Here is a 19,276-nt window from a genome sequence, read left to right as displayed (position 1 = left end):
AAAAAATGAATGGCCTAACTTAGAAAAATAAATTTAGAAATCACTAGTGTGTTCAAGAACCAAAACTAGTGTATGTATGTGGACAACTAGATGAAGCCCAATATCTGAAACTAACTTTCACCTATCAAACAAATAATATATTGGGCGCTATCGAAAAAGGGTCTTATTAAACTACAAGGTGCTGAAACAGGATGGTCAATTGATATATGTACTAAACTATAGAATTTAGAATTATTAACACTGAATTGATATATGTCTCCCACAAGTTACTTCACAATCTATTGACTGTTCATTTAATCCACAAGTTACTTCAAATCTATTGACTATTCATTTAATCTAAAGCACCAAATACACACAGGAAGAAGCACAAAACAAAACTCCAAAACTGATAACATTCAGCAAATTATAGCGTGCTAAATTTTTAAGTACAAAGTATAAACCAACAAAAAGCTTATATTACCTGACACCACCCTCATTGTGACCGGGCTTGTTAGTATTACAGATATTGCATTTCAATTGCTTTGCCCAGTTTATGTTGCCACACTTGAAATAGTTTAGAGTTATTAGTACAAGATGAAGCCATCTTGATTACAGAAAGATTGTACAAGTTTTTTAACCCAAGAAAGTAATCATACATTGGACAAGGCCAATCATTTGGGCCAAACATTTTGGTTGAGACACCGGGTGGGCCGTAGCCCCCCAGAATCATCATCATCGCCAGCAGAGCAGCAAGCACCACCACCACCACCGGCGGCCTCTTCCTCACCCAAGAAAGACAAAGACTGAAGCACCCGATTGGGGCCGGGCACTTCCACAACGGTTACACACACCATTTAAAAGCAAAGTTTACATTGGAGCAACTGCTACAAAACAAAACAGCGCACAAGGAGCTAAAAGGTATATTTCATATAAATTCAGATAATTGGGAAAAGCTTAAAGTGCAAGAATGAGCTACTCACCAATGTCACATCACAGACCTTGTATTTGGACACATCCAGTCTCCATTTTGTTGCCATGCTTTCCCTGGCATCGCCGCGGCCTCTTCCTTTTCCTCCACCTTCATTCATATCAATATCATATCAATAATACTGACTACCTTATTCATTTGCTTTGTTGCCAAGACCAAATTTATTGACGGGTTTTCCATCTGGGATCTTGTAGTCTCTAAACCAGTCCCTAACTGCGGTGAAAGTGCCCTGAAGGATGACAAAGTAAAACCAAATTATAGTTATACCGTTATGTTCTAGTATACTTACAGCATACTTGATAAATGAAGGCACAGATCCATTTTTTATGAGAATGAAGTCAACTTTCTAGTTCGTACTACTTTAGAACCGTGAATTCCATTGCCCTTTCTCAGTAACTTTGCAAGGACCTTTTCTGATCAGGGAGTAACAATTCAGTAAAGCTGAAGAGCTTGCTTGTCCTTCAAAAGATCAATACCTTCATCCCTTTTGAAGCTCAAAGCAAGCCAATCAACAACTCTCTATTCATATTAAAGACATAGATATTAGTTACTGGAGGATCGCAAGTTACATTATTAAAATTAAGATCTGAAAGAGTAAACAGATGCGAACAAACCTTGTCAAAGTCATCTCCACCAAGATGTGTATCTCCAAATGTAGATAACACCTCAAATACTCCATCACCAACCTCAAGGACTGCAATAAAAGCAGGCAAGTATTTAAGCAAGAATTTCAAAATGGAAACCCAACAATCATGCCATCACCAGGCTGACCTACACCGATTTTTCTCGCCCACTTTAATTGGGTAATCGTCCAACTAAAACCAAAATGCTTAGTTTTAACAACTTGTTGAGAGAGATTCTTTCTCTATGTACAACACTAAGTCCAAAATTACTCGGGCCCAATCAGGAAGAAGCTTATTGGTTGAAACCCATAACATGATAAGTTAACTTTTCTAGAAATCAGTAGCACAACTTTACTATCTATTTTTTTGCCTTGTGACTGCATTTCACAGTTATACCCAATATATGCTAATGGACTTCACAAGGAACAATCACAAGGATCAGTTTTTGAAGAGACATTATGGAACATAAAATAAATTTTCAGTTAACACTTGACAACACCTGAAACATCAAAGGTACCACCTCCAAGGTCGAATACAAGAATGGTTTCATTGTTTTTCTTCTCAAAGCCATAAGCCAAAGAAGTAGCGGAGGAGGCTCATTGATAATCTGTGAGAACTTCAAGCCCTACAATACGACCTCCTTGGGAATCTTTGTTAATCTCCTCGCAAGGTGTGCAGTTTTAAAGTCTCTTAACTTCTTTGAGGAGCTCCTTTTTCGCCAAGTACCGCTCGAGTTAATAATGAAAGACAAGCAGATTTTATTTAGACGCAAGTTTGATCCAATGCCCACCACATGTTCAAAGATTTACCATCTACCTCCAATTGCGATACATTTTATGAGAATTAGAGGAACGTAAAAGGAACCCGACCGAACAAGCTTACTTTTTAAACTTAGAACTAGTGATTCTTTTGGCTATCCACAAAACTTATCGTTGATAAGTACATAAAATTATTCGAGCTAAGAGGAATACTAACCCGACAAATAGGCTTGATAAAACCACATATTACAAAAACAGTAAAAGAAAAACAAAATAGAAGCTAAGTTTCCCAGTTCATAAGTATAACCCATCTAAGTACAAATCTTCGAAAGAAGTGTGTTAAGTGTCTAAGTTCCACAACTACTTATTAGACATTCATCATTTTGTGAAGGGAAATCACATGGTCACGTGAGTGTCTGCGTGAGTTATTAAAAAGAAGAAAACTCTTCAATTTTCATGCTTGCCACAAGTCATTTCCCTTTACACTATCTCTAGACTTGTACTTATCATATAGATTTTGTGCAAACCCTAGTAGCTTAATTTAACGAGAAAAAACAAAAATACTGGTTAGAAATTAAAGCACGTGAGATTATGAAATGAAGTATTTAGTGACAAAACTAGTACATGAATGACAAAATTAGGAATCGAAAGCAATGCTTTATGGCCCCTCAAGACTTGATCAAAAACTTAACTTCAGATTTTTGCAACAAATTCTCTCCATCTCTCTCTTTTGGAAGTCTTGACCATGGCGGTAAATTGACTTTATAAGCTTCAAAATCAGGATATTTAGAAACTAAACTGTGCTTCAATGGATCGGGTTACTTTGCATTACATAAAGCCTATAATTATAGAGTAAATCATGTGCAACTTTATAGAGTAAATAAAGTGAGATCCAATCAAATAAGCAAATAATTATAGAGTAAAGGGGTGTAAGAAAAACAATACAAGGGACCAGTAGCCATCAACTAGTAAAGGAACGATATGACACTGAACTGCTCGAAGGAAATCTCAAGTGGTTCATGATCAATATGTAGATAGAGTATACAATGGAATCTAAGAGCCGCGAATTTCAACTTTTTAGCTATGCCGTCAAACGACCTCTAGATTGAAATAAGCTACAGAGACTAATACCTTGATTGGCTGTTCATGTTAGTACTTCCAGTAGCACGGGATAAAGAGCCCCTAGATAGATATGCAGCCATCTCCTCCTTTGTTCTAAACGTTTCTCTTATTTGTATTTCATTTTCGGACAGTGTGCATTTGCCTTTGTTGCAGAGCCTTCAAGCAAATCGAATACTTCTTCTTTAAAAATATTTAGCACAACACAGTCTCTACATTCCAACATTTAAATATAAATAGAGCATTTCCCAGCAAATATTATGACCCTTTCAATGCTAATATTTATTAATACTTCAAACCACTAATCAAATAAACCATGCCTAATGTCAAAAACTACTTCATTTTCACCAACACATTCACCATTTCCAACATTTAATCCTTTTATATGACTTATTTCAGTATATACTTAAACCATTTCAATTCTCATACTATTGAGCCTTCACACCAATAATCAAATAAACCATAACTAAATCCACAATTGAAAAATGCCATCAAATATAACAAAATACTCCCTTTTCCACCAACTCGGACCAACACATTCACTATTTCCAACATTCCCAAATCAGATATTTACACCCTTCTAATTCTACACACAAATAATGAGCTAAAAATTGCCGTCAAACATCATAACCTTCATTGTTCATACTTTCCCCCCAATTTCCAGCATATATCAATGTCAATTTATATTTCATCATACAATTTTTAACTCTTACATTATAAAACCATACCAAAACCCTAACTACAACATATCATAAACATACCACAAATTACACCAACCCATTCACTATTCCATAAAATCCAACAGATATCAATACAAAAAATCATAAAAATCGAAACTTTATACCTTCCAACAACAGTAGCAAGTGTTTTGATATAACCATCAATAATATCATTCAATCCAGCTACTCTTCGTTCTATTAAAAAAATTGATTATTAAAATCGATTGAAGAAGAAGAAGAAGAAGAAAGAGATGAAGCTACGATTTAAATTACCTCCTTGAGATTTCTCAGTAGCGAAATCACGAATTAGGGTACCAACCTTATAATACTTCTTCTTTAAAATCAAAATCCCAAACCCGAACCTAAAACCGAAATCAAAGCTTTGAACTTTATTTGATTTTTTCTGTAATGGGGGGATTGAGAGGAGAGAAGGGAGTGGAAGAAGAGAAGGTAGCGGCAGTGAGAGGTAGAGGAGAGAAAGAGAGGTTATGTTTTATGTTTCACGAAATAACGAGCGCGATTTTATTTCGTTTCCTGTTTCGCCCAAAATTTCAAATTTCTAACACTTAACCAACGGTTTGTTATAATTTGAAAGCGTTACCAATTAATTCTTGAAATTCCTCTGAATTAAACCAACACTTATCAACATTCGCAACGCTTATATAGTGTAGGTAACTTACCAACGGTAAAAAAGTGTTACAAAACAAAAAAGGTGCGTGTTGCAAATAGTGTGTTATGGTGTAGTGAAAGGCGCCTTGCCCAAATACCCTTTCAACTCTTGAAATGCCTCCTCACATGCCGCGGTCCACAAAAAATCTATGGTACCTCTCAACAATCGATACAGTGGCCTGCATTTATCGGATGACTTGGAAATGAATCTGTTCAAAGCCGCCACCCTTCTAGCTAACCGATGTACCTCCTTAACGTTCTACGGTGAAGGCATTTCTATCAAGGCTCTTATCTGCTCCGAATTGGCCTCAATTCCCCGATGAGTCACGATGTAGCCCAAGAACTTTCCTGTGGTCACTCCAAAGGTGCACTTCTCTGGGTTTAACTTCAAATTATACCGAACGTCTCCCGTAAGCCCTCTAAATGCTCCTCTTCGGACATGCTTTTTTCCACCATGTCATCTATGTATATCTCAATTCCCTTCCGAATCTTGCTTTAAAACATTTTCTCTCCCAATCTTTGGAAAGTGGCTTCAGCATTCTTCAGCCTAAATGACATCCTTGTGTAGCACTACGTGTCGCCTTCTACCACAAATGATGTCTTCTCTTGATCCGGCCCATACATCGCGACCTGGTTATACCCCATAGACGCGTCCATGAAAGAGAATATTTTGTACCCTGTCGTCCTATCCACCAATTCATCTACTCGCAGCATGGGATAACTATCCTTCGGACACTCTGTGTTCATGTCCATGAAATCTACGCACATACGTACTTTGTCATTCTTTTTCGGCACCGCGACCACATTAGATAACCACTCGGTGAACTCCGTTTCCCAAATTATTCCAGCTTCCTTCAACCGTGCCACCTCTTTGCGAATGCCCTCCGCATACTTCGGTGGAACGCTCCGCATCTTTTGCCTTACTGGTTTGGCATCTTCCCTCATGTGTAACTTATAACATGCAAATTCTGGGTCTAAGCCCGTTACATCATCAATGGTCCACGCAAACACATCTCTATTTTCTGACAAGAATTGTATCAATGTACTCCTCCAGCCCTCCAGTAGACTGGACCCTACCGTCGTGAACCTTTCTTCCTCCCCGTCCCCAATATTTACCACTTCGAGTTCATCCAGTGTCTTCGGTCCCTCCGTGGGCTACAACTTTCTCTCCGCGGGGACACACTGTAATTGCTATGCCTGCCTCTTCCTAGGGTGGGAACTTTCTTCCTCTGTCCCATGGACCAATCGCTTCACTGTACCCCTATGACTGTTCTTGGCCATCACCTGATCCCCGTGGACTTCATATGTGCCTGTCGGAGTAGGGAACCTTATAACTTGATAGTATATGGATGGGACGACCTTCATCTCATGGATCCATCGCCTCCCTAAGATCGCGTTGTATTGTGATGCGGAGTCCACCACCATGAACCGCGCGAATATTGTCACCGGACCAGTGGTTACTGGCAACAAGAGTTCTCCTATAGGCTCTGTCATGCTTCTATTGAATCCGTATAAATTAGCCTGCAGAGGCCTCAACTGCTTAGGATCCATTCCCATTTCTTCCAACGCTCCTTTGAATAACAAGTCCACCGCGCTGCCACAATCGATCAACACTCTCTTCACCAGGTAATTGCCCATCGCCACCGTGATGACCAACGCATCCTCATGGGGAGAGCTCCATCGCCCGCAAACTCCTTTGCTGAAGATGATGATCTCTCGTCCTCTGGCTGACCCTACCCTTTGTCTTGGTATATCAGTCCCCTTGTGGATTTGCTGGATGCTCAAGGTCCTCCTTACTCGATCTCTGTGGACATTATGACTTAGCACCTCCCCACTGAAAATCACGTGAATTGTTCCCAATATCTGATCCTGCCGCGGCCTACGTTCCTCATTCTATGCATCCGTCACAAACTCTCTCATCTTACCCTTTTCCACCAACCTCTGGACCATCCACTTTAGTGTGTAGCAGTCGTCCGTCTCATGGTTTCTCATTTGGTGGTATGCGCAGAAGGGTTTATCCGATAACTCTATTGGCATGTTCTGCGGTCATACATACCCTTGCAAATTTTTAATCAACGACAATATTTCTCTCAAGGGTCTATTCCACGGTGTCACCTCTATCTCCCGGTACGGCTTCCTTTCTCTGTTCTCCCTTCGAGCCATTTCTCAGACTCTTTCCGCTCTCTTAGGGTGTCCGTGGTACCCCCCACTTTCCCTTTCAGACGTCCCTTCCCTTCGATTCTCTCATCTAGATTCTCGACCTTCAATGTCTCAACTTTGAACCGACACAAATATTCTCTTACTGACTCCGTTGACCTCTGTCTCACATTAAACATGGCCGCGATGTCCACCGCCCGTTTCTTCTGGTGTATGAAATGATCTACAAATGTTTGCTCCAACTCTTGGAAATTCTTTATGCTCCCTGCTAGCAACCGATAATACCAGTTCGACGCCCCTCCCTTTAAACTGGTCGGGAACATCATGCATCTCAGCCCATCATATCTTGATTCTTGCCATAATGGCATCTGCTGCCTGAAATGATGGATGTGATCTGCTGGGTCCCCCTTACCGTCATACCTCTCAAATCTAGGTTGATTAAAATGCTTTAGGACCTCCGACGTCCAGATGACGTCTGCTAATGGATTGCGGTTTAGCCCCGCCACCACCTGACTAGCTGCTCCTCCCCGACTCTTGGCCTTCTGCTGGTTCGCTTCCCTATCCTTGTTTATCATCTCTTGCACCTGCTCAATTGTCAAGCCGGTCACCGGGTTTTCAACGAGGTTCGGCTTATCGTCTTCCTCTTTAGAGTTATCGCTTGCCTCTCCGTCTGCGCCTTCCTCTTCTCGTTCTCTCTCTCTTCTCAACCCCTCATTCTCCTCTCTTAACCTCCCTATCTCTTCTCTCTCTCATGATCGTCCACGCCCGCGCTCCCGGCCTCCCTCTCTCATGCCTCCTTCTTCATCAATCATTGCCTTTGGTGTCGGTTCTTGCACCGCCACTCTCTTCGGTCTGCCTACCCGTTTCTTAGGTGTCATTCCTATTTTGCTTTTGTTCTTCTTCCCCACAGACGGCGCCAAATGTATGAACCTAAAATCTCTGCCTATTCCTTTCTTTTCTCTCTCTCCCTTCTTTTCTCTAATGCGGCCTCCCCTTTTTTTTTCTCCTCTTCCTTCCTTTTTATACCCCTCCCCCTCCCTCCCCTGCATCGTCCATCCATCCATGTCCCTCATCGGACGGCTCTCCTCATTCTTGCATTACCGCCACGTCTGCCTCATAGGGTTCCGCGGCTCCAATCCCCTGCTCCCCATGGTAACGTATTAAGCTGCTCCCCTCTCTTGTCCCGCTAACTCGGTTATTACTCCTCTAGTGGGTCACCCCTATCCAGTCCGTTCCCCTTCCCTTCATCCCACGGCTATTACTTGTGCCACTCCCACTCTCTAGGGTTTCGCGGACATAATCCAGTACTTCCCGCCCTACCTTGTTTCATTGCCTTCCCCATTTGTCCTTATCCAAATCCCGTATCACATAATGGGCCACTACATTAACAAACCCCAAAGACATGAGTGCGATTGTGCTCTTATGCATGAATACTGAACCAAATCAACCAATTGATGGTTTAATTTTTATATTTTTCTTTTTAGGTCGAATTTAGTATGATGCCCTACCACCCTAATTATTGGCTCAAGCTTAACACATTGACGACGTGACATACCATGCAATCGGTGATGTGCCCGTAACGTTGCGTACTTCAAATGGCAGGCTTTTAATCCTGAAGCTCACACAAAACGGAATCGAGGGGCGTACTAGAACTTAGGACTTTAGGAGTCTTCGAAATTAGGAGAAAGGCTTGACCTGAATTAAGATTCCTCATGGATTGAGTGCAAAGTAATTTAACAGGTGAGCTCAAGTCAGCTTACACGGACCAGGCCCAAACTGGCCTACTTTTTAAGTTAACCAACAAGCTAAGTCTAATAACATTTCCCTAAGCGCCAGGCCACTAGTGATATAGATCTTGATGCACTTGCATTGCATCATTTGCATGCCATACGTGTGGCTAAGAGGCATGCATGTGATTTTTTTTTTTTTTTTTTTTTTTTTTTTTTTTTTTTCTACATTTATCTCTAACATTCAATCCTCATCTCTACTGAAGGTGTCCTCATTTCCTCAAATTTCGCTTTCATTATCTCCTATCACCCTGTATAAATCCTCCCAATTCTTTGATTCATTACCACAATGTCTGCCGCATCGCTTTATAATTATTCTTTCCCCTCCAGTTCTCTTAATAAATCTCCTTCAAAGAAAGCAACACTAAGTCCATCCATTTTCAATAGGCTTAACTCTTCTCTTCCTCCTCCTCCCCCTGCTCCCCGCCTTATTAGCAAAGACCCCGTCTTTGCCGCCCCAGCTCCCTACATCACTCCCACTTTGGTACTGATCGATCACTCTTTCTACTCACTTTTTTCTTTAACACATATTCCAGTTACACACATACAAGTACGTGCACAATGTGGTTGTCTTTTCTTTTTGTGTCTTTATTTTTGAACTATAACTAGCTAGCTATATAGCTAGTGATTTCATTTCCGATTTTTAGCGTTAGTGTCGAACTTTATTTGCTGAATTGTTGTGGTAGATAGTGAAGCACAATTTATTGAATTTGTTTACAAACTTAATTGCATATATATATATGAGCTAATAAGTACATGTAATTGTCACAAATGGCATCGAACTTGGCGGATAAACTTCTTAATGAATTGAAGGACACCTGAACTGAAATGATCCAGAAGTGAAAAATATTAGTTGCTAAAATGATGCACCTGAAATTTGAATAATATATCCCCGAGACGTTTTCAATGACAAGTGAGGTCTAAGTGTCTAACTTCCTCTATTATCGAACTTTCTTCCTTTTTTTTTCCCTTTTGCATATACCATTTAGTTGGAGGAGAATTACACTTGAGAACATCGCCATGGCTGGAAAGTTTACCAAGTGTATGACGTTCTGTTGCATGAAGAATCCCCCTGTAAGTTTAGTTTATGAATTGAAAAACAGGAGATGACTGATTTACGTTGATTGTATTGTAGATTTGACCTATAGAAGAACTCAAGAACCATGCATGTTGTACTGGAAGTTTAAAACAAATTTTGTATGGTTGAGAACCAATTGAAATATTGAATGAAGGGAAAATATAATATCTCTCCAGTCAACCTCAATACCCTGGGGACAATGTGAAGTTTGTTTTGTTGTTGACTTGCTGCACTATGCAGCAAACTAAATGTTGAGAGATAATACTTTCAATCTAATATACCTACTTTGCCCTTAGATTTAGAGTCACAAAAAAATAATTATTATTTTGTTTGATTATTATTGGATTAACTAGTATTACCCTCCTAATAAGCCAATTAGGATTTCCCTCCTCCTAGATTGGAAATTAGGGTTCCCCAAAATACACACACAAAAACACACTAAGAGGAAAATCCTAATTGACTCATCTAGAGGGAACCGGGGAGATAATACTAGTTAACTCTTTATTATTTATTTAGGGTGATTTATTATTTAGTATTCTCTGTGTATAGATAGCCACACACTTTTTTCTCTTCTTTTCCTTCTTTAGAAATTGATATACATTTTTCATGCCGTTCCCCTAGGAAAATTTTGGTCATGGGAAAATGGGAATTGATTTCCCACACATATTTGTAACATATTTTCCAAAACTAAATAGTAAATTAAACATTTTATCATGAATCAACTAGTTATAGTGTCAAATCCCAAGAACTACTAAGAAACTTATTCAAAATTTCTTTTGTGCGATCAAACAAAATTACAATCCATTTACTTGGAAAAAAATTCGACGAGACATGTAAATCTTAACTATCTGGATAGAATATTTTAGCAATCAAACATCTCAGCTCCCAAAAGGAAAAGTACGTACACACATTGTATAAATGCTTGTTAATCAGTTGCTTTTCAGAGCATAGACTTTATATATACGATTAACTAAAATCAACTTTATTTAAGCACAACAATGCTGAGCATATCTGCTCTCATTGTTTGACACCAACGAAAAGAAGAAGATACAAGTTACTTTTCTCAAGCAAAGGGAACATGTTTGGAAATGACTGGCTGAGGAAAAAAGTTTTTCTTCCCTTCTACTTTTTCTTCTTTTCCCTATCTCCTTTTGGTACTTGTAAGTTTTTGTGATGAACCACAAATAATTGGTCTCTTGAGTTTTCATGCTAGACACAGTTTGAGAAGCTTCATAATGCACTTATTAATTGTTCCCTGTCATCTGGGAATTATCATATCAATAGTAATCTTTGTTAGAAATTGGCATAACGTATAAGTTATAATAACGAGATACGTTAAACAAAAAATGCTAAGAAACAATAAACAAAACACTGTGTTTGATCGAAGGACTCGAGATCTCTACAACTCGGTACAGAGATCATTTCTGTAACCGTGTTATCTCGCCGTTGATCCGAATCCGAAATGTGCGTGTATGCCTCGATACCTGTGTGTGCTCTGAGATGTGTGTGTGCCAAGATACGAGATATATATGTATCCGGTTACAGAGGAACGGGTCCCTTGATGGAACAGAGGGTCTGTTTCCACGCTGAAAGCAACGTCAATGTTTCTATGTAGTTATGAAGTATGAATATCGGTCAATTTGATTTGATTAGTCGGCCAAATGGACGGCTCAATGAGTCAATGTGCATTACTACTTCATCAGTTCATCAATCATCCGTGGTGTGACACTGTGACCCTCACTTTAATATTCAACATTTTCAACTAATTCAAGGACCATGGGCCCACTTCATGGACTCAATTTGGCGGTACTGCACGAAGCAAGCGAACTAGCGCAGGGAACGGTCGGGTTGGAGTTGGATATACCAATATCCGAATTCAAATCCGAATTTTTTACAAATATTTCTACCAAATCCAAATCCAAACCTCAAACCCGTGAATCAGATAACACTAAAAATGTAAAAAACTATCCCAAACGCATATTCGAATCCGAACCTAAATTACCTGTATCCGACCCGAATCCGGTTATAAAAAATATATCCAAACCCGATATATTTGGGTCGGGTCGGATTTAATTCCCTGCCCTAAAGAGAACCGAATATACTTTGAAGAGACTCTGTCCTGCATCAATCACGGAAAGAGAGCTTATTCATTGCCGTTTTGTATGCCACGTTTACAAAATAATGCTGAAAGGTCTCCATATGTGGATCCTTTGTTGGATCTATAATTTATCCTAAGGATGTGTACTTGTGTGTGATATCTCTATTTTGAATATATGGACACCATCCGTAACAGTAAGATCGAGTGAACCAACAACCAAGGGAGGTTGATCTAGTGCAGATGTTGAAATAAAATATTTTTTCATCGATTAAATTTTTTTTTTCCCGCTTGAATCGGGAGTAAAGCTTTAATTCACAACGTTGAAGCTTGACTGGCTTTTAGTGCTAAAATCAGTTCGATCAGGCTAGCTATATGAGTGAATCGGGAACGAATTTAGCCTAATTTCGTCGAGTCCAAACTTAGCACGCTCGATTAATTTTTAAACGAGCCATTGAAAATGTTCTAAAAACTAGCCAAGTTCGTGTGGATCGATTCATACACCTATCCACTATTCCGAGTAAGGGCACTAGAGAATTCACCTTCATGGCTCTCATTTCCCCACACATAAAAAACCATTATCCATTTTTTCCCAAAAAAAAAACATACAGCCATCTTTGACGTCCATAGAGTTGACTTGGCCCATCTAACACGCTGGAAGCCAATTCATGAAGCGTCCTCAAAGTAAACCATAGTTAGTCAACTTTCAGATACAACTAAAACTAACCGTAGTTACATCCTTTCAGGCAGAATTCCAGCTTATAAATACCAAACATAGCTCTAGTTATTTCTAGTCATTGTGTTTTAGCGTACAGTTTTTGCAACGTTATTAGTTTTGCAGTATCTTCCTTAATATTCGTAAGTTGTTAGAAATATATCTCATTAAAACTTCTTCATCTGATTGTTGTTCCAACTTCATCTGATTCGTCGTTGATTTAATTTTATGTCATGTATGTGTTCAATTGCACGTTGTCTGTTTCATTTACTTCTCAGTTACGCAATCTCTTCATTTCCGACCATTTTCAGTTCATCTCTTTCCGATTGATTATTTTAAAAAAAAAGGTGACTTAGAATTATTTTTGTACTTAAAGGTCGGGATTCTTTCTTTATGGATATTCTTTCTAAACACATACTTTTTTGTTTCTTTTTATTTTTTTTATTGATGAATTTTTTTTTGATATATATGTTCCATTTTCTTTTGTACGTTCTGATTTAGTTGTTACTGGAAAGTGCAGAGAAGAGAAGAGATGGGGAATGACTCGTACGAAAAGGCTGTCGCAGGACTGGCGAAGCTTCTCAGGTACAAACTAAAAACAGATCATTTCCTCTCATTTCCCACTATTCACGGTAGTACTATTTTTGTGGTCAGAAATGACTCCCAGTAAAAGGAATCTTTGATAGGCACGCCTGCAGATCATTGCCACGTGCGATCTGGTTATCACGTCCTTTAATAGCCCAATTCACGACTAATTTCGTGTTGATCAGTTTCCTTTCAAGTTTGTAAAAATATTCATTTGAATTCACGTTGTTTGTGAAAACACTAACTATTTAAGTGCGAGAGTGACCCAAAATTGGTCTAGTAGCCCGATAGAGCTTAAGAAGGTTGTGTTTTTCATGGGATAGCAAATCCTTCTCCTTTAGATAATTGCTTCAAGATTGTATAAGGTAGTTTATATTTTTTTTCAAACATAACGGACCTGCGATTCACTATTTAGATAACGAACTATTTAGATAATGATTGCAATAATTGCAATACATACGGACACGTATTTTTATGTAAATCAATGGTTATCATTAGTAACCAAATTAGTATGTTAGTGTATCATTACTTAACATAAAATTAAATTCGTTTGCAAAACTGAAAATATAAATGTTGCAATTCTCAATCCAAAATCACGTTCAAATGAACCCAAATGTGGATGGTTCCGAAATTTCATCTCCTTTTTCAAGTGTTGATTTCATTCCATGGTTTGTGATTTTAAAGAGAATCTCGAATCTCGGAATTCCAAACTGAAAAGATACAATATCGGGAAAAAAATGAATTAATCATTAAACATGGTTTATTAACCAATTTTAAAACAATAATTAACCCTAGATCTAAGAATTCAACACACGATCAAAATTAAAATATTTTAAGTGAAAAAAATTCATAAATTGAAGGAGAGAGAGAATTGAACAAAAGAGATGATGGAATGTAGATCCGACAGCATTCACAACTAAGTAGTGCTACACAACATCATTTACAAGTAAGTAGTACTACACGGATCTATTATTGCGACTCACTATTTGGATAACGTTGGTTTGCATTGCAATACACACGGACACGTATCTCTATGTAAATCAATGGTTACTATTAGTAAGTTAGTTAAGTAGGTCAGTATATCATTATTGCTATTGGTGGCATGTTGAAAACTCTCACTTCATGTTCTAATCACATTAGTATCAACGTCTTCACCCATCTTCATCTTCTTACACCATTAGAAGGGAAAAAACATGAAAAAGATAGGGTTTTTACGTGAGAACAAATTTCAACAAATCTAAGGCCATAGGATTTTTAGTTCTAAAAAGTCAATCGTTGTTATAAACTTGCAAATTTCAATACTATGACAACCATAGTATTCCCGAACGGAATTTTGAAGATTTTAGAATAATGAACTATGCTTGATTCACATTAAGAAATTTCAAAATTCTTGGCTATTGGTTTATTTGAACTTTTGGATATAATGGAGGTTGGCCTTCTTTGTCTTCACTTTAGTATTATATAAGTATGCCAATTAACCTAGCACAAAATAAACATCCGAAGTCCACTCTGATTGGCTGCCTTTGCAATAAAATAACGAGTCAAAAACTCTCTCTCTTTTCTCTTAAGCAGCCAATCACAACTGACTTTGTTAGTGATTTTTTTGTGCTGAGCCATGTATTATAGTCGCCATTTTCCGTATGACGGGGAACATTTTAGTAACAGCTATGATGACACATGACGTTAGCATTAAATAATTGAATCATTTTTATTCTTTCCTTTTCTTGCAGTGAGAAAGGCAACCTCGAAGCGGTCGCTGCGGCTAAGATTGAACAAATAACTGCCGAATTGCAAACAGTTGATGGGAAAGTTGCGTTTGATGCAGACGAGAGGATTAAAACCGGGTTCATCAAATATAAGAAAGAGAAATATGAGTAAGTTCCAAAATCAGTTGTCTGTACTTTTGTATGAAAGTGAACTCCTAGAATCTTCTGTACTAATCTGATTAAATAACATAACAGTGTCAGTAATCTTTTAGTGAGTAATTTTGTGTCAGTTAGAGTACAACCTATATTTTTAACTGAAAAAAGGAAAGACACGAATGTTTTAACTCTCTCTATTGCACTTCACAGTTCACACCACCCCAATTTTAACTTAGGGCCCACATAGAAGTTGTAAACTGTGGTCGAAATGTAGAATACAAGTCAGAATTCAACTATAAACTTCGCTTGAAAAGGAGTCCAGGACTCTAGTATCTAATTACCAAAAAAATGACTCTAGTATCTAGAATGGGCCAGCTTCAAAATTCGCTTGATCGGATTTTAATTATGGCCCAAAGCAATTGCCACCATGGAAACCGATGTATCTGAGTTTCCTATACCAGGTACGAAAGGTAGTGAAATGTTGTCTAAAACACAACTTTAGTACCCTAGAATGAATTTCCAGCGTGCAATGTAGAAAACAACTAGCCAGGACATCATTCTTATATTTGATGTGTTGAATTTGCAGGACAAATCCGGCATTACATGGTGAATTGTCGAAGGGGCAAAGTCCAAAGGTAATATGGTCAATGCTATTTCTTTTTTCTTACATAATCAAGCTATTTAAAGGTCCTCATTGATAAACATAATTAAACGATGTTCAATTCAAATATTCAAAGGTCAATGTGTCATGGGAATCAATCCATGTGGTGCACTAAAAAAGAGGAGTTGAATTACTATCTCATTATCAGAAAATTTGATCGATCAAATTAGTTGTGTCAATGCAAATTAAACTAGCTAACATTAATGAGATTACATTAGAATAACCGATTTATTTATGATTATGTGCAGTTCATGGTGTTTGCATGTTCCGATTCTCGTGTATGCCCCTCGCACATCATCGATTTCCAACCAGGGGAGGCTTTTGTCGTCCGGAACATTGCTAACATGGTACCGGCGTATGATCTGGTTAGCATAGAAGTTCCTCTTATCCTTCAACATATATTTATGTCCCAACTTTTGAACTTTTTAAGAAATTAATGTGGACAATTTGTTTTCGTGCAGACAAAATATTCTGGAATTGGGGCAGCTGTAGAATATGCCGTCTTACATCTAAAGGTTGTTACATTTTGTCCTTTATTCTTAAAACAAACTTCATAAGTTTTCGGCGTTTTCTTCATTTTTAAGGATATGACGTTTGGCGTGGAGTGTGGACTGCGAGAAAATGGTGTTAGACTGTTAGAGGACTTAGAGCATGTACGACCACTCACACACAACCCTGGCATATTCCCTATCTTCACCTTATCTTGTTTTCATATCATGTGGTGAAGGATATCTACTGAAATTTTGGTGATCCAAATCATAGTGTATTGGTAATTGGTAAAGATAACAAAGGGATAGATCATCCTGGCAACTTGGTGCATATAGAATCATACAAACTGGCTTAAATGTATACACTTTAAAATCCTCAATTTTTTTTTTCGATAACCTAGAATCCTCAATTTGACCTATTGAATTCTACATAAGAAATGGGTTGGAATCATAATAATGTGTTATGTGTAGATAAGAAATGGGGATCGGATAAGTCATCAGCCCTTACAGTTCTATGGTTAGTGTCTTATAAAAGTGATGTTATCACGGAAAAGCATGTAGTGTGCTCAAGATTCCCGTGGCCCAAAAGTGCACGACTTTAACAACTTATCATGGTATCCTACACACTGATTATAATGGGACAAATTTTGGTGGGACAGGTGGAGTATATTGTAGTGATTGGACACAGCTGTTGCGGAGGAATTAAGGGGCTCATGTCTCTACCTGAAGATGGGTCCACATCAACGTAAGTTTGTTGTTCTTAATTTCTCCTACATTATGCACTAATCACAAAGAATAAGCAACATGCTTATTCACTAGTCACTACAATCTAATTACAAAGAAGTAATAAATGAGTTTTTATAATAACTAACATTCAATTAAATGTAAGTATGATGATAGAAAGTTGTTCCACAATGACAAAGTCTATTTACTTGGCCATTGGGGTTGTCATATTGTGAATATATCTTATAAAAGGTTCAACGTTTCACGATTATTTTGAGGAAAACTACATTATGATAGATCTCACTTAAATTCCTATGCTAACAATGCGTTTGCATTATTTTCAACAAACTTTTCCAACAAATGTGGAGGTAAGTAGAGATCATGGAGCCCCCACTTGGCTATTCATTCCAACTTCTTCATCAAATACTTTATAGTAAAGGAACATTCATTGAGAACATGTAGCTTTCTTTATCTCCGATTCCTTTAACTTTTAAAAGTATATTACTTATTGAAAAAAAGAAGGAAAGGAGGTTTAATGGTTAAACTTAGCTGGATCCTGATTCCTGAATTTGTAATGTCCGGATCCTGTGCTAAAGGAAGCTGTGTACGCAAGCAACCAACCAACACTTTGCATTCCATTTGGTACCCTCTTTTTGGGCTCATTAAACAAGTCCTTTCTAGCCCCTTAAGTCCACAAGAAAGCAGAGCATATTCTAAGCAAACAGTAAGGACGTTGTTTACCACCTTGCCTTGCTTAGAAGGTCCACTAAGAGAATTAGACACGAAACAAATTGAACTACAACAGCCCATCAAAACAATGCAACTAGACAAAGTAGTTAGTAGCTAGCTAATTACACGTCCTTATGCAAGGCTCAACCAGATCCTTCTTGACATTTTGTTAATTGAAGATTCAGTTTGCGCGTTGCATTATTTGGATCACAGTATCAACGTTAGCCAATATTAGCTTCGTGACAGACTGACAGGCTTTTGAGGGTGTTCGAAGCGCATTGTGTGTGGAATGTGGATGACGATGACCTGCTTTTGCTATGATGGCCTTCTTAGTCTTACTTGGCTTCCAATCAGAATACGTCATTTCTTCAAAACAAGTAGACAAGTAATCAACTAATATGAACTTGGATTGTAGTATTGTACTACCAGTGATTGTTTTAGAGAAACATGCCTACCTTCTTAGTTTTAGGAAAAATATGCTAGTGGGCTTTACTAACATCGTGGTTATTGAATATAAACTGCAGTGAATTCATTGAAAATTGGGTCAAAATCTGTTTACCAGCCAAGACTAAGGTGAAAGCCGAGGCCCCCAGTGCAGAATTCCTTGATTTATGTACTCTGTGTGAAAAGGTAAGACCCCACACCTAATGTAGATTGGTCGTTTAGATAATCAAATTTCTACTAATTGAAATTTAACATATTTGTGGCCATATGCAGGAGGCTGTGAACGTATCACTGGGAAATCTACTGAGTTATCCATTTGTGAGAGAAGGATTGGTGAAGAAGACCTTAGCCCTGAAGGGTGGATATTATGATTTTGTTAACGGTTCATTTGAGATGTGGGCCTTAGATTTTGGCCTTTCGCGTTCTGTCTCTGTATGATCAAACTCCACCAGTGTCGTCCTCAATTGGCAAATTACCTTTCTGTTCCTTAATTTCAGTTTACGTTATTAATTGTATCTTGTATTTAGTATAATAATGAGCAGTTTTATTATTCAAACAACATAGTGGAGAGAAAACGAGTTATTTTGCAAATCTACTTTTCGCTATCAAGTTTGTTGGGTACTGTATTGTCCTTTGATTTCGTTCTTTTCGTAGGTAAGAGATGTCGCTACAGTACTGCATTGGAAGCTATAGAGGCAAGCTTTATATGTCACATTATCAACTGTTGATAGATGGAAACGGGACTAAGCACAGCAAGGCTGCAAAGATTATCTTCTCAATATATTCTTAAATCAATGTTGTGATTTAAGAAACTGGATCCTTGTGTCGAGAAACTGGATCAATGTTGTGAAATAATACCCTTATTAGGCGGCTTCAACTTGCGACCTCTAGTTTCATTTCATTTTATATCAACAGCACGCAAGAAGTAAAAAAGAGTTATTTTCAACTTTTAGATTTAGGCGATCATGAACATTAAAGGTTTTCGTGGACACAGTTGACAACAAATAATAAAATTATTGGTATAAGCTTAACGGAGTTTATGACTAGTATACCGAGGAGGCAGTGACGAACGAGCAAAGAAGAGAGACAGAAATTGC

The 19,276-nt window shown here is 38.1% G+C and overlaps 2 protein-coding genes and 1 long non-coding RNA gene across 7 annotated transcripts; 1 reads left to right on the top strand and 2 right to left on the bottom strand.

The window, feature by feature from the left end:
- Positions 1-1,118: 1,118 nt before the first annotated feature.
- Positions 1,119-2,177, bottom strand: LOC147497484 (uncharacterized). Its single transcript, XR_015194252.1, has 3 exons — positions 2,090-2,177; positions 1,582-1,661; positions 1,119-1,486 (listed from the first exon to the last, which is right to left on the bottom strand). It is a non-coding gene; the product is annotated as an uncharacterized LOC147497484 (long non-coding RNA).
- Positions 2,178-6,046: 3,869 nt separating this feature from the next.
- LOC147497483 (uncharacterized) lies at positions 6,047-6,493 on the bottom strand. The gene has a single exon (XM_086562908.1). The coding sequence runs from the start codon at positions 6,491-6,493 to the stop codon at positions 6,047-6,049; it is 447 nt and encodes a 148-aa protein (XP_086419034.1).
- Positions 6,494-9,003: 2,510 nt separating this feature from the next.
- On the top strand, positions 9,004-19,056 carry LOC147497482 (carbonic anhydrase 2-like). 5 transcript variants are annotated; one of them, XM_086559975.1, is made up of 11 exons: positions 9,083-9,283; positions 9,789-9,873; positions 13,208-13,272; positions 15,003-15,146; positions 15,721-15,769; positions 16,044-16,160; positions 16,257-16,310; positions 16,943-17,028; positions 18,260-18,365; positions 18,453-18,611; positions 18,834-19,056. In XM_086559975.1, the coding sequence occupies exons 2-11, from the start codon at positions 9,820-9,822 to the stop codon at positions 18,870-18,872; spliced, it is 873 nt and encodes a 290-aa protein (XP_086416101.1). In that variant the 5' UTR covers positions 9,083-9,283; positions 9,789-9,819; the 3' UTR covers positions 18,873-19,056. The 5 variants fall into 5 exon arrangements, with proteins under 5 accessions (XP_086416100.1, XP_086416099.1, XP_086416101.1 ...); XM_086559974.1 differs by lacking the exon at positions 9,789-9,873 and having other exon boundaries at positions 9,004-9,283; XM_086559976.1 differs by lacking the exons at positions 9,083-9,283; positions 9,789-9,873 and adding an exon at positions 12,612-12,830.
- Positions 19,057-19,276: the final 220 nt, after the last annotated feature.

The sequence above is a fragment of the Coptis chinensis genome, chromosome 5, assembly GCF_015680905.1.
Source record: "Coptis chinensis isolate HL-2020 chromosome 5, ASM1568090v1, whole genome shotgun sequence".
NCBI classification, from domain to species: domain Eukaryota; kingdom Viridiplantae; phylum Streptophyta; class Magnoliopsida; order Ranunculales; family Ranunculaceae; genus Coptis; species Coptis chinensis.
The sequence above is the reverse complement of the archived record's forward strand: the minus strand, read 5'-3'. Positions and strand labels throughout refer to the sequence as shown.

Coding starts and splice junctions, on each gene's coding strand:
- LOC147497483 (XM_086562908.1), bottom strand. CDS start 6,493: ATGGGCAATTACCTGGTGAAGAGAGTGTTGATCGATTGTGGCAGCGCG.
- LOC147497482 (XM_086559973.1), top strand. CDS start 9,089: ATGTCTGCCGCATCGCTTTATAATTATTCTTTCCCCTCCAGTTCTCTT. Junction 15,147..15,720: donor TATAAGAAAGAGAAATATGA/GTAAGTTCCAAA, acceptor TTGAATTTGCAG/GACAAATCCGGCATTACATG. Junction 18,366..18,452: donor TATGTACTCTGTGTGAAAAG/GTAAGACCCCAC, acceptor GGCCATATGCAG/GAGGCTGTGAACGTATCACT.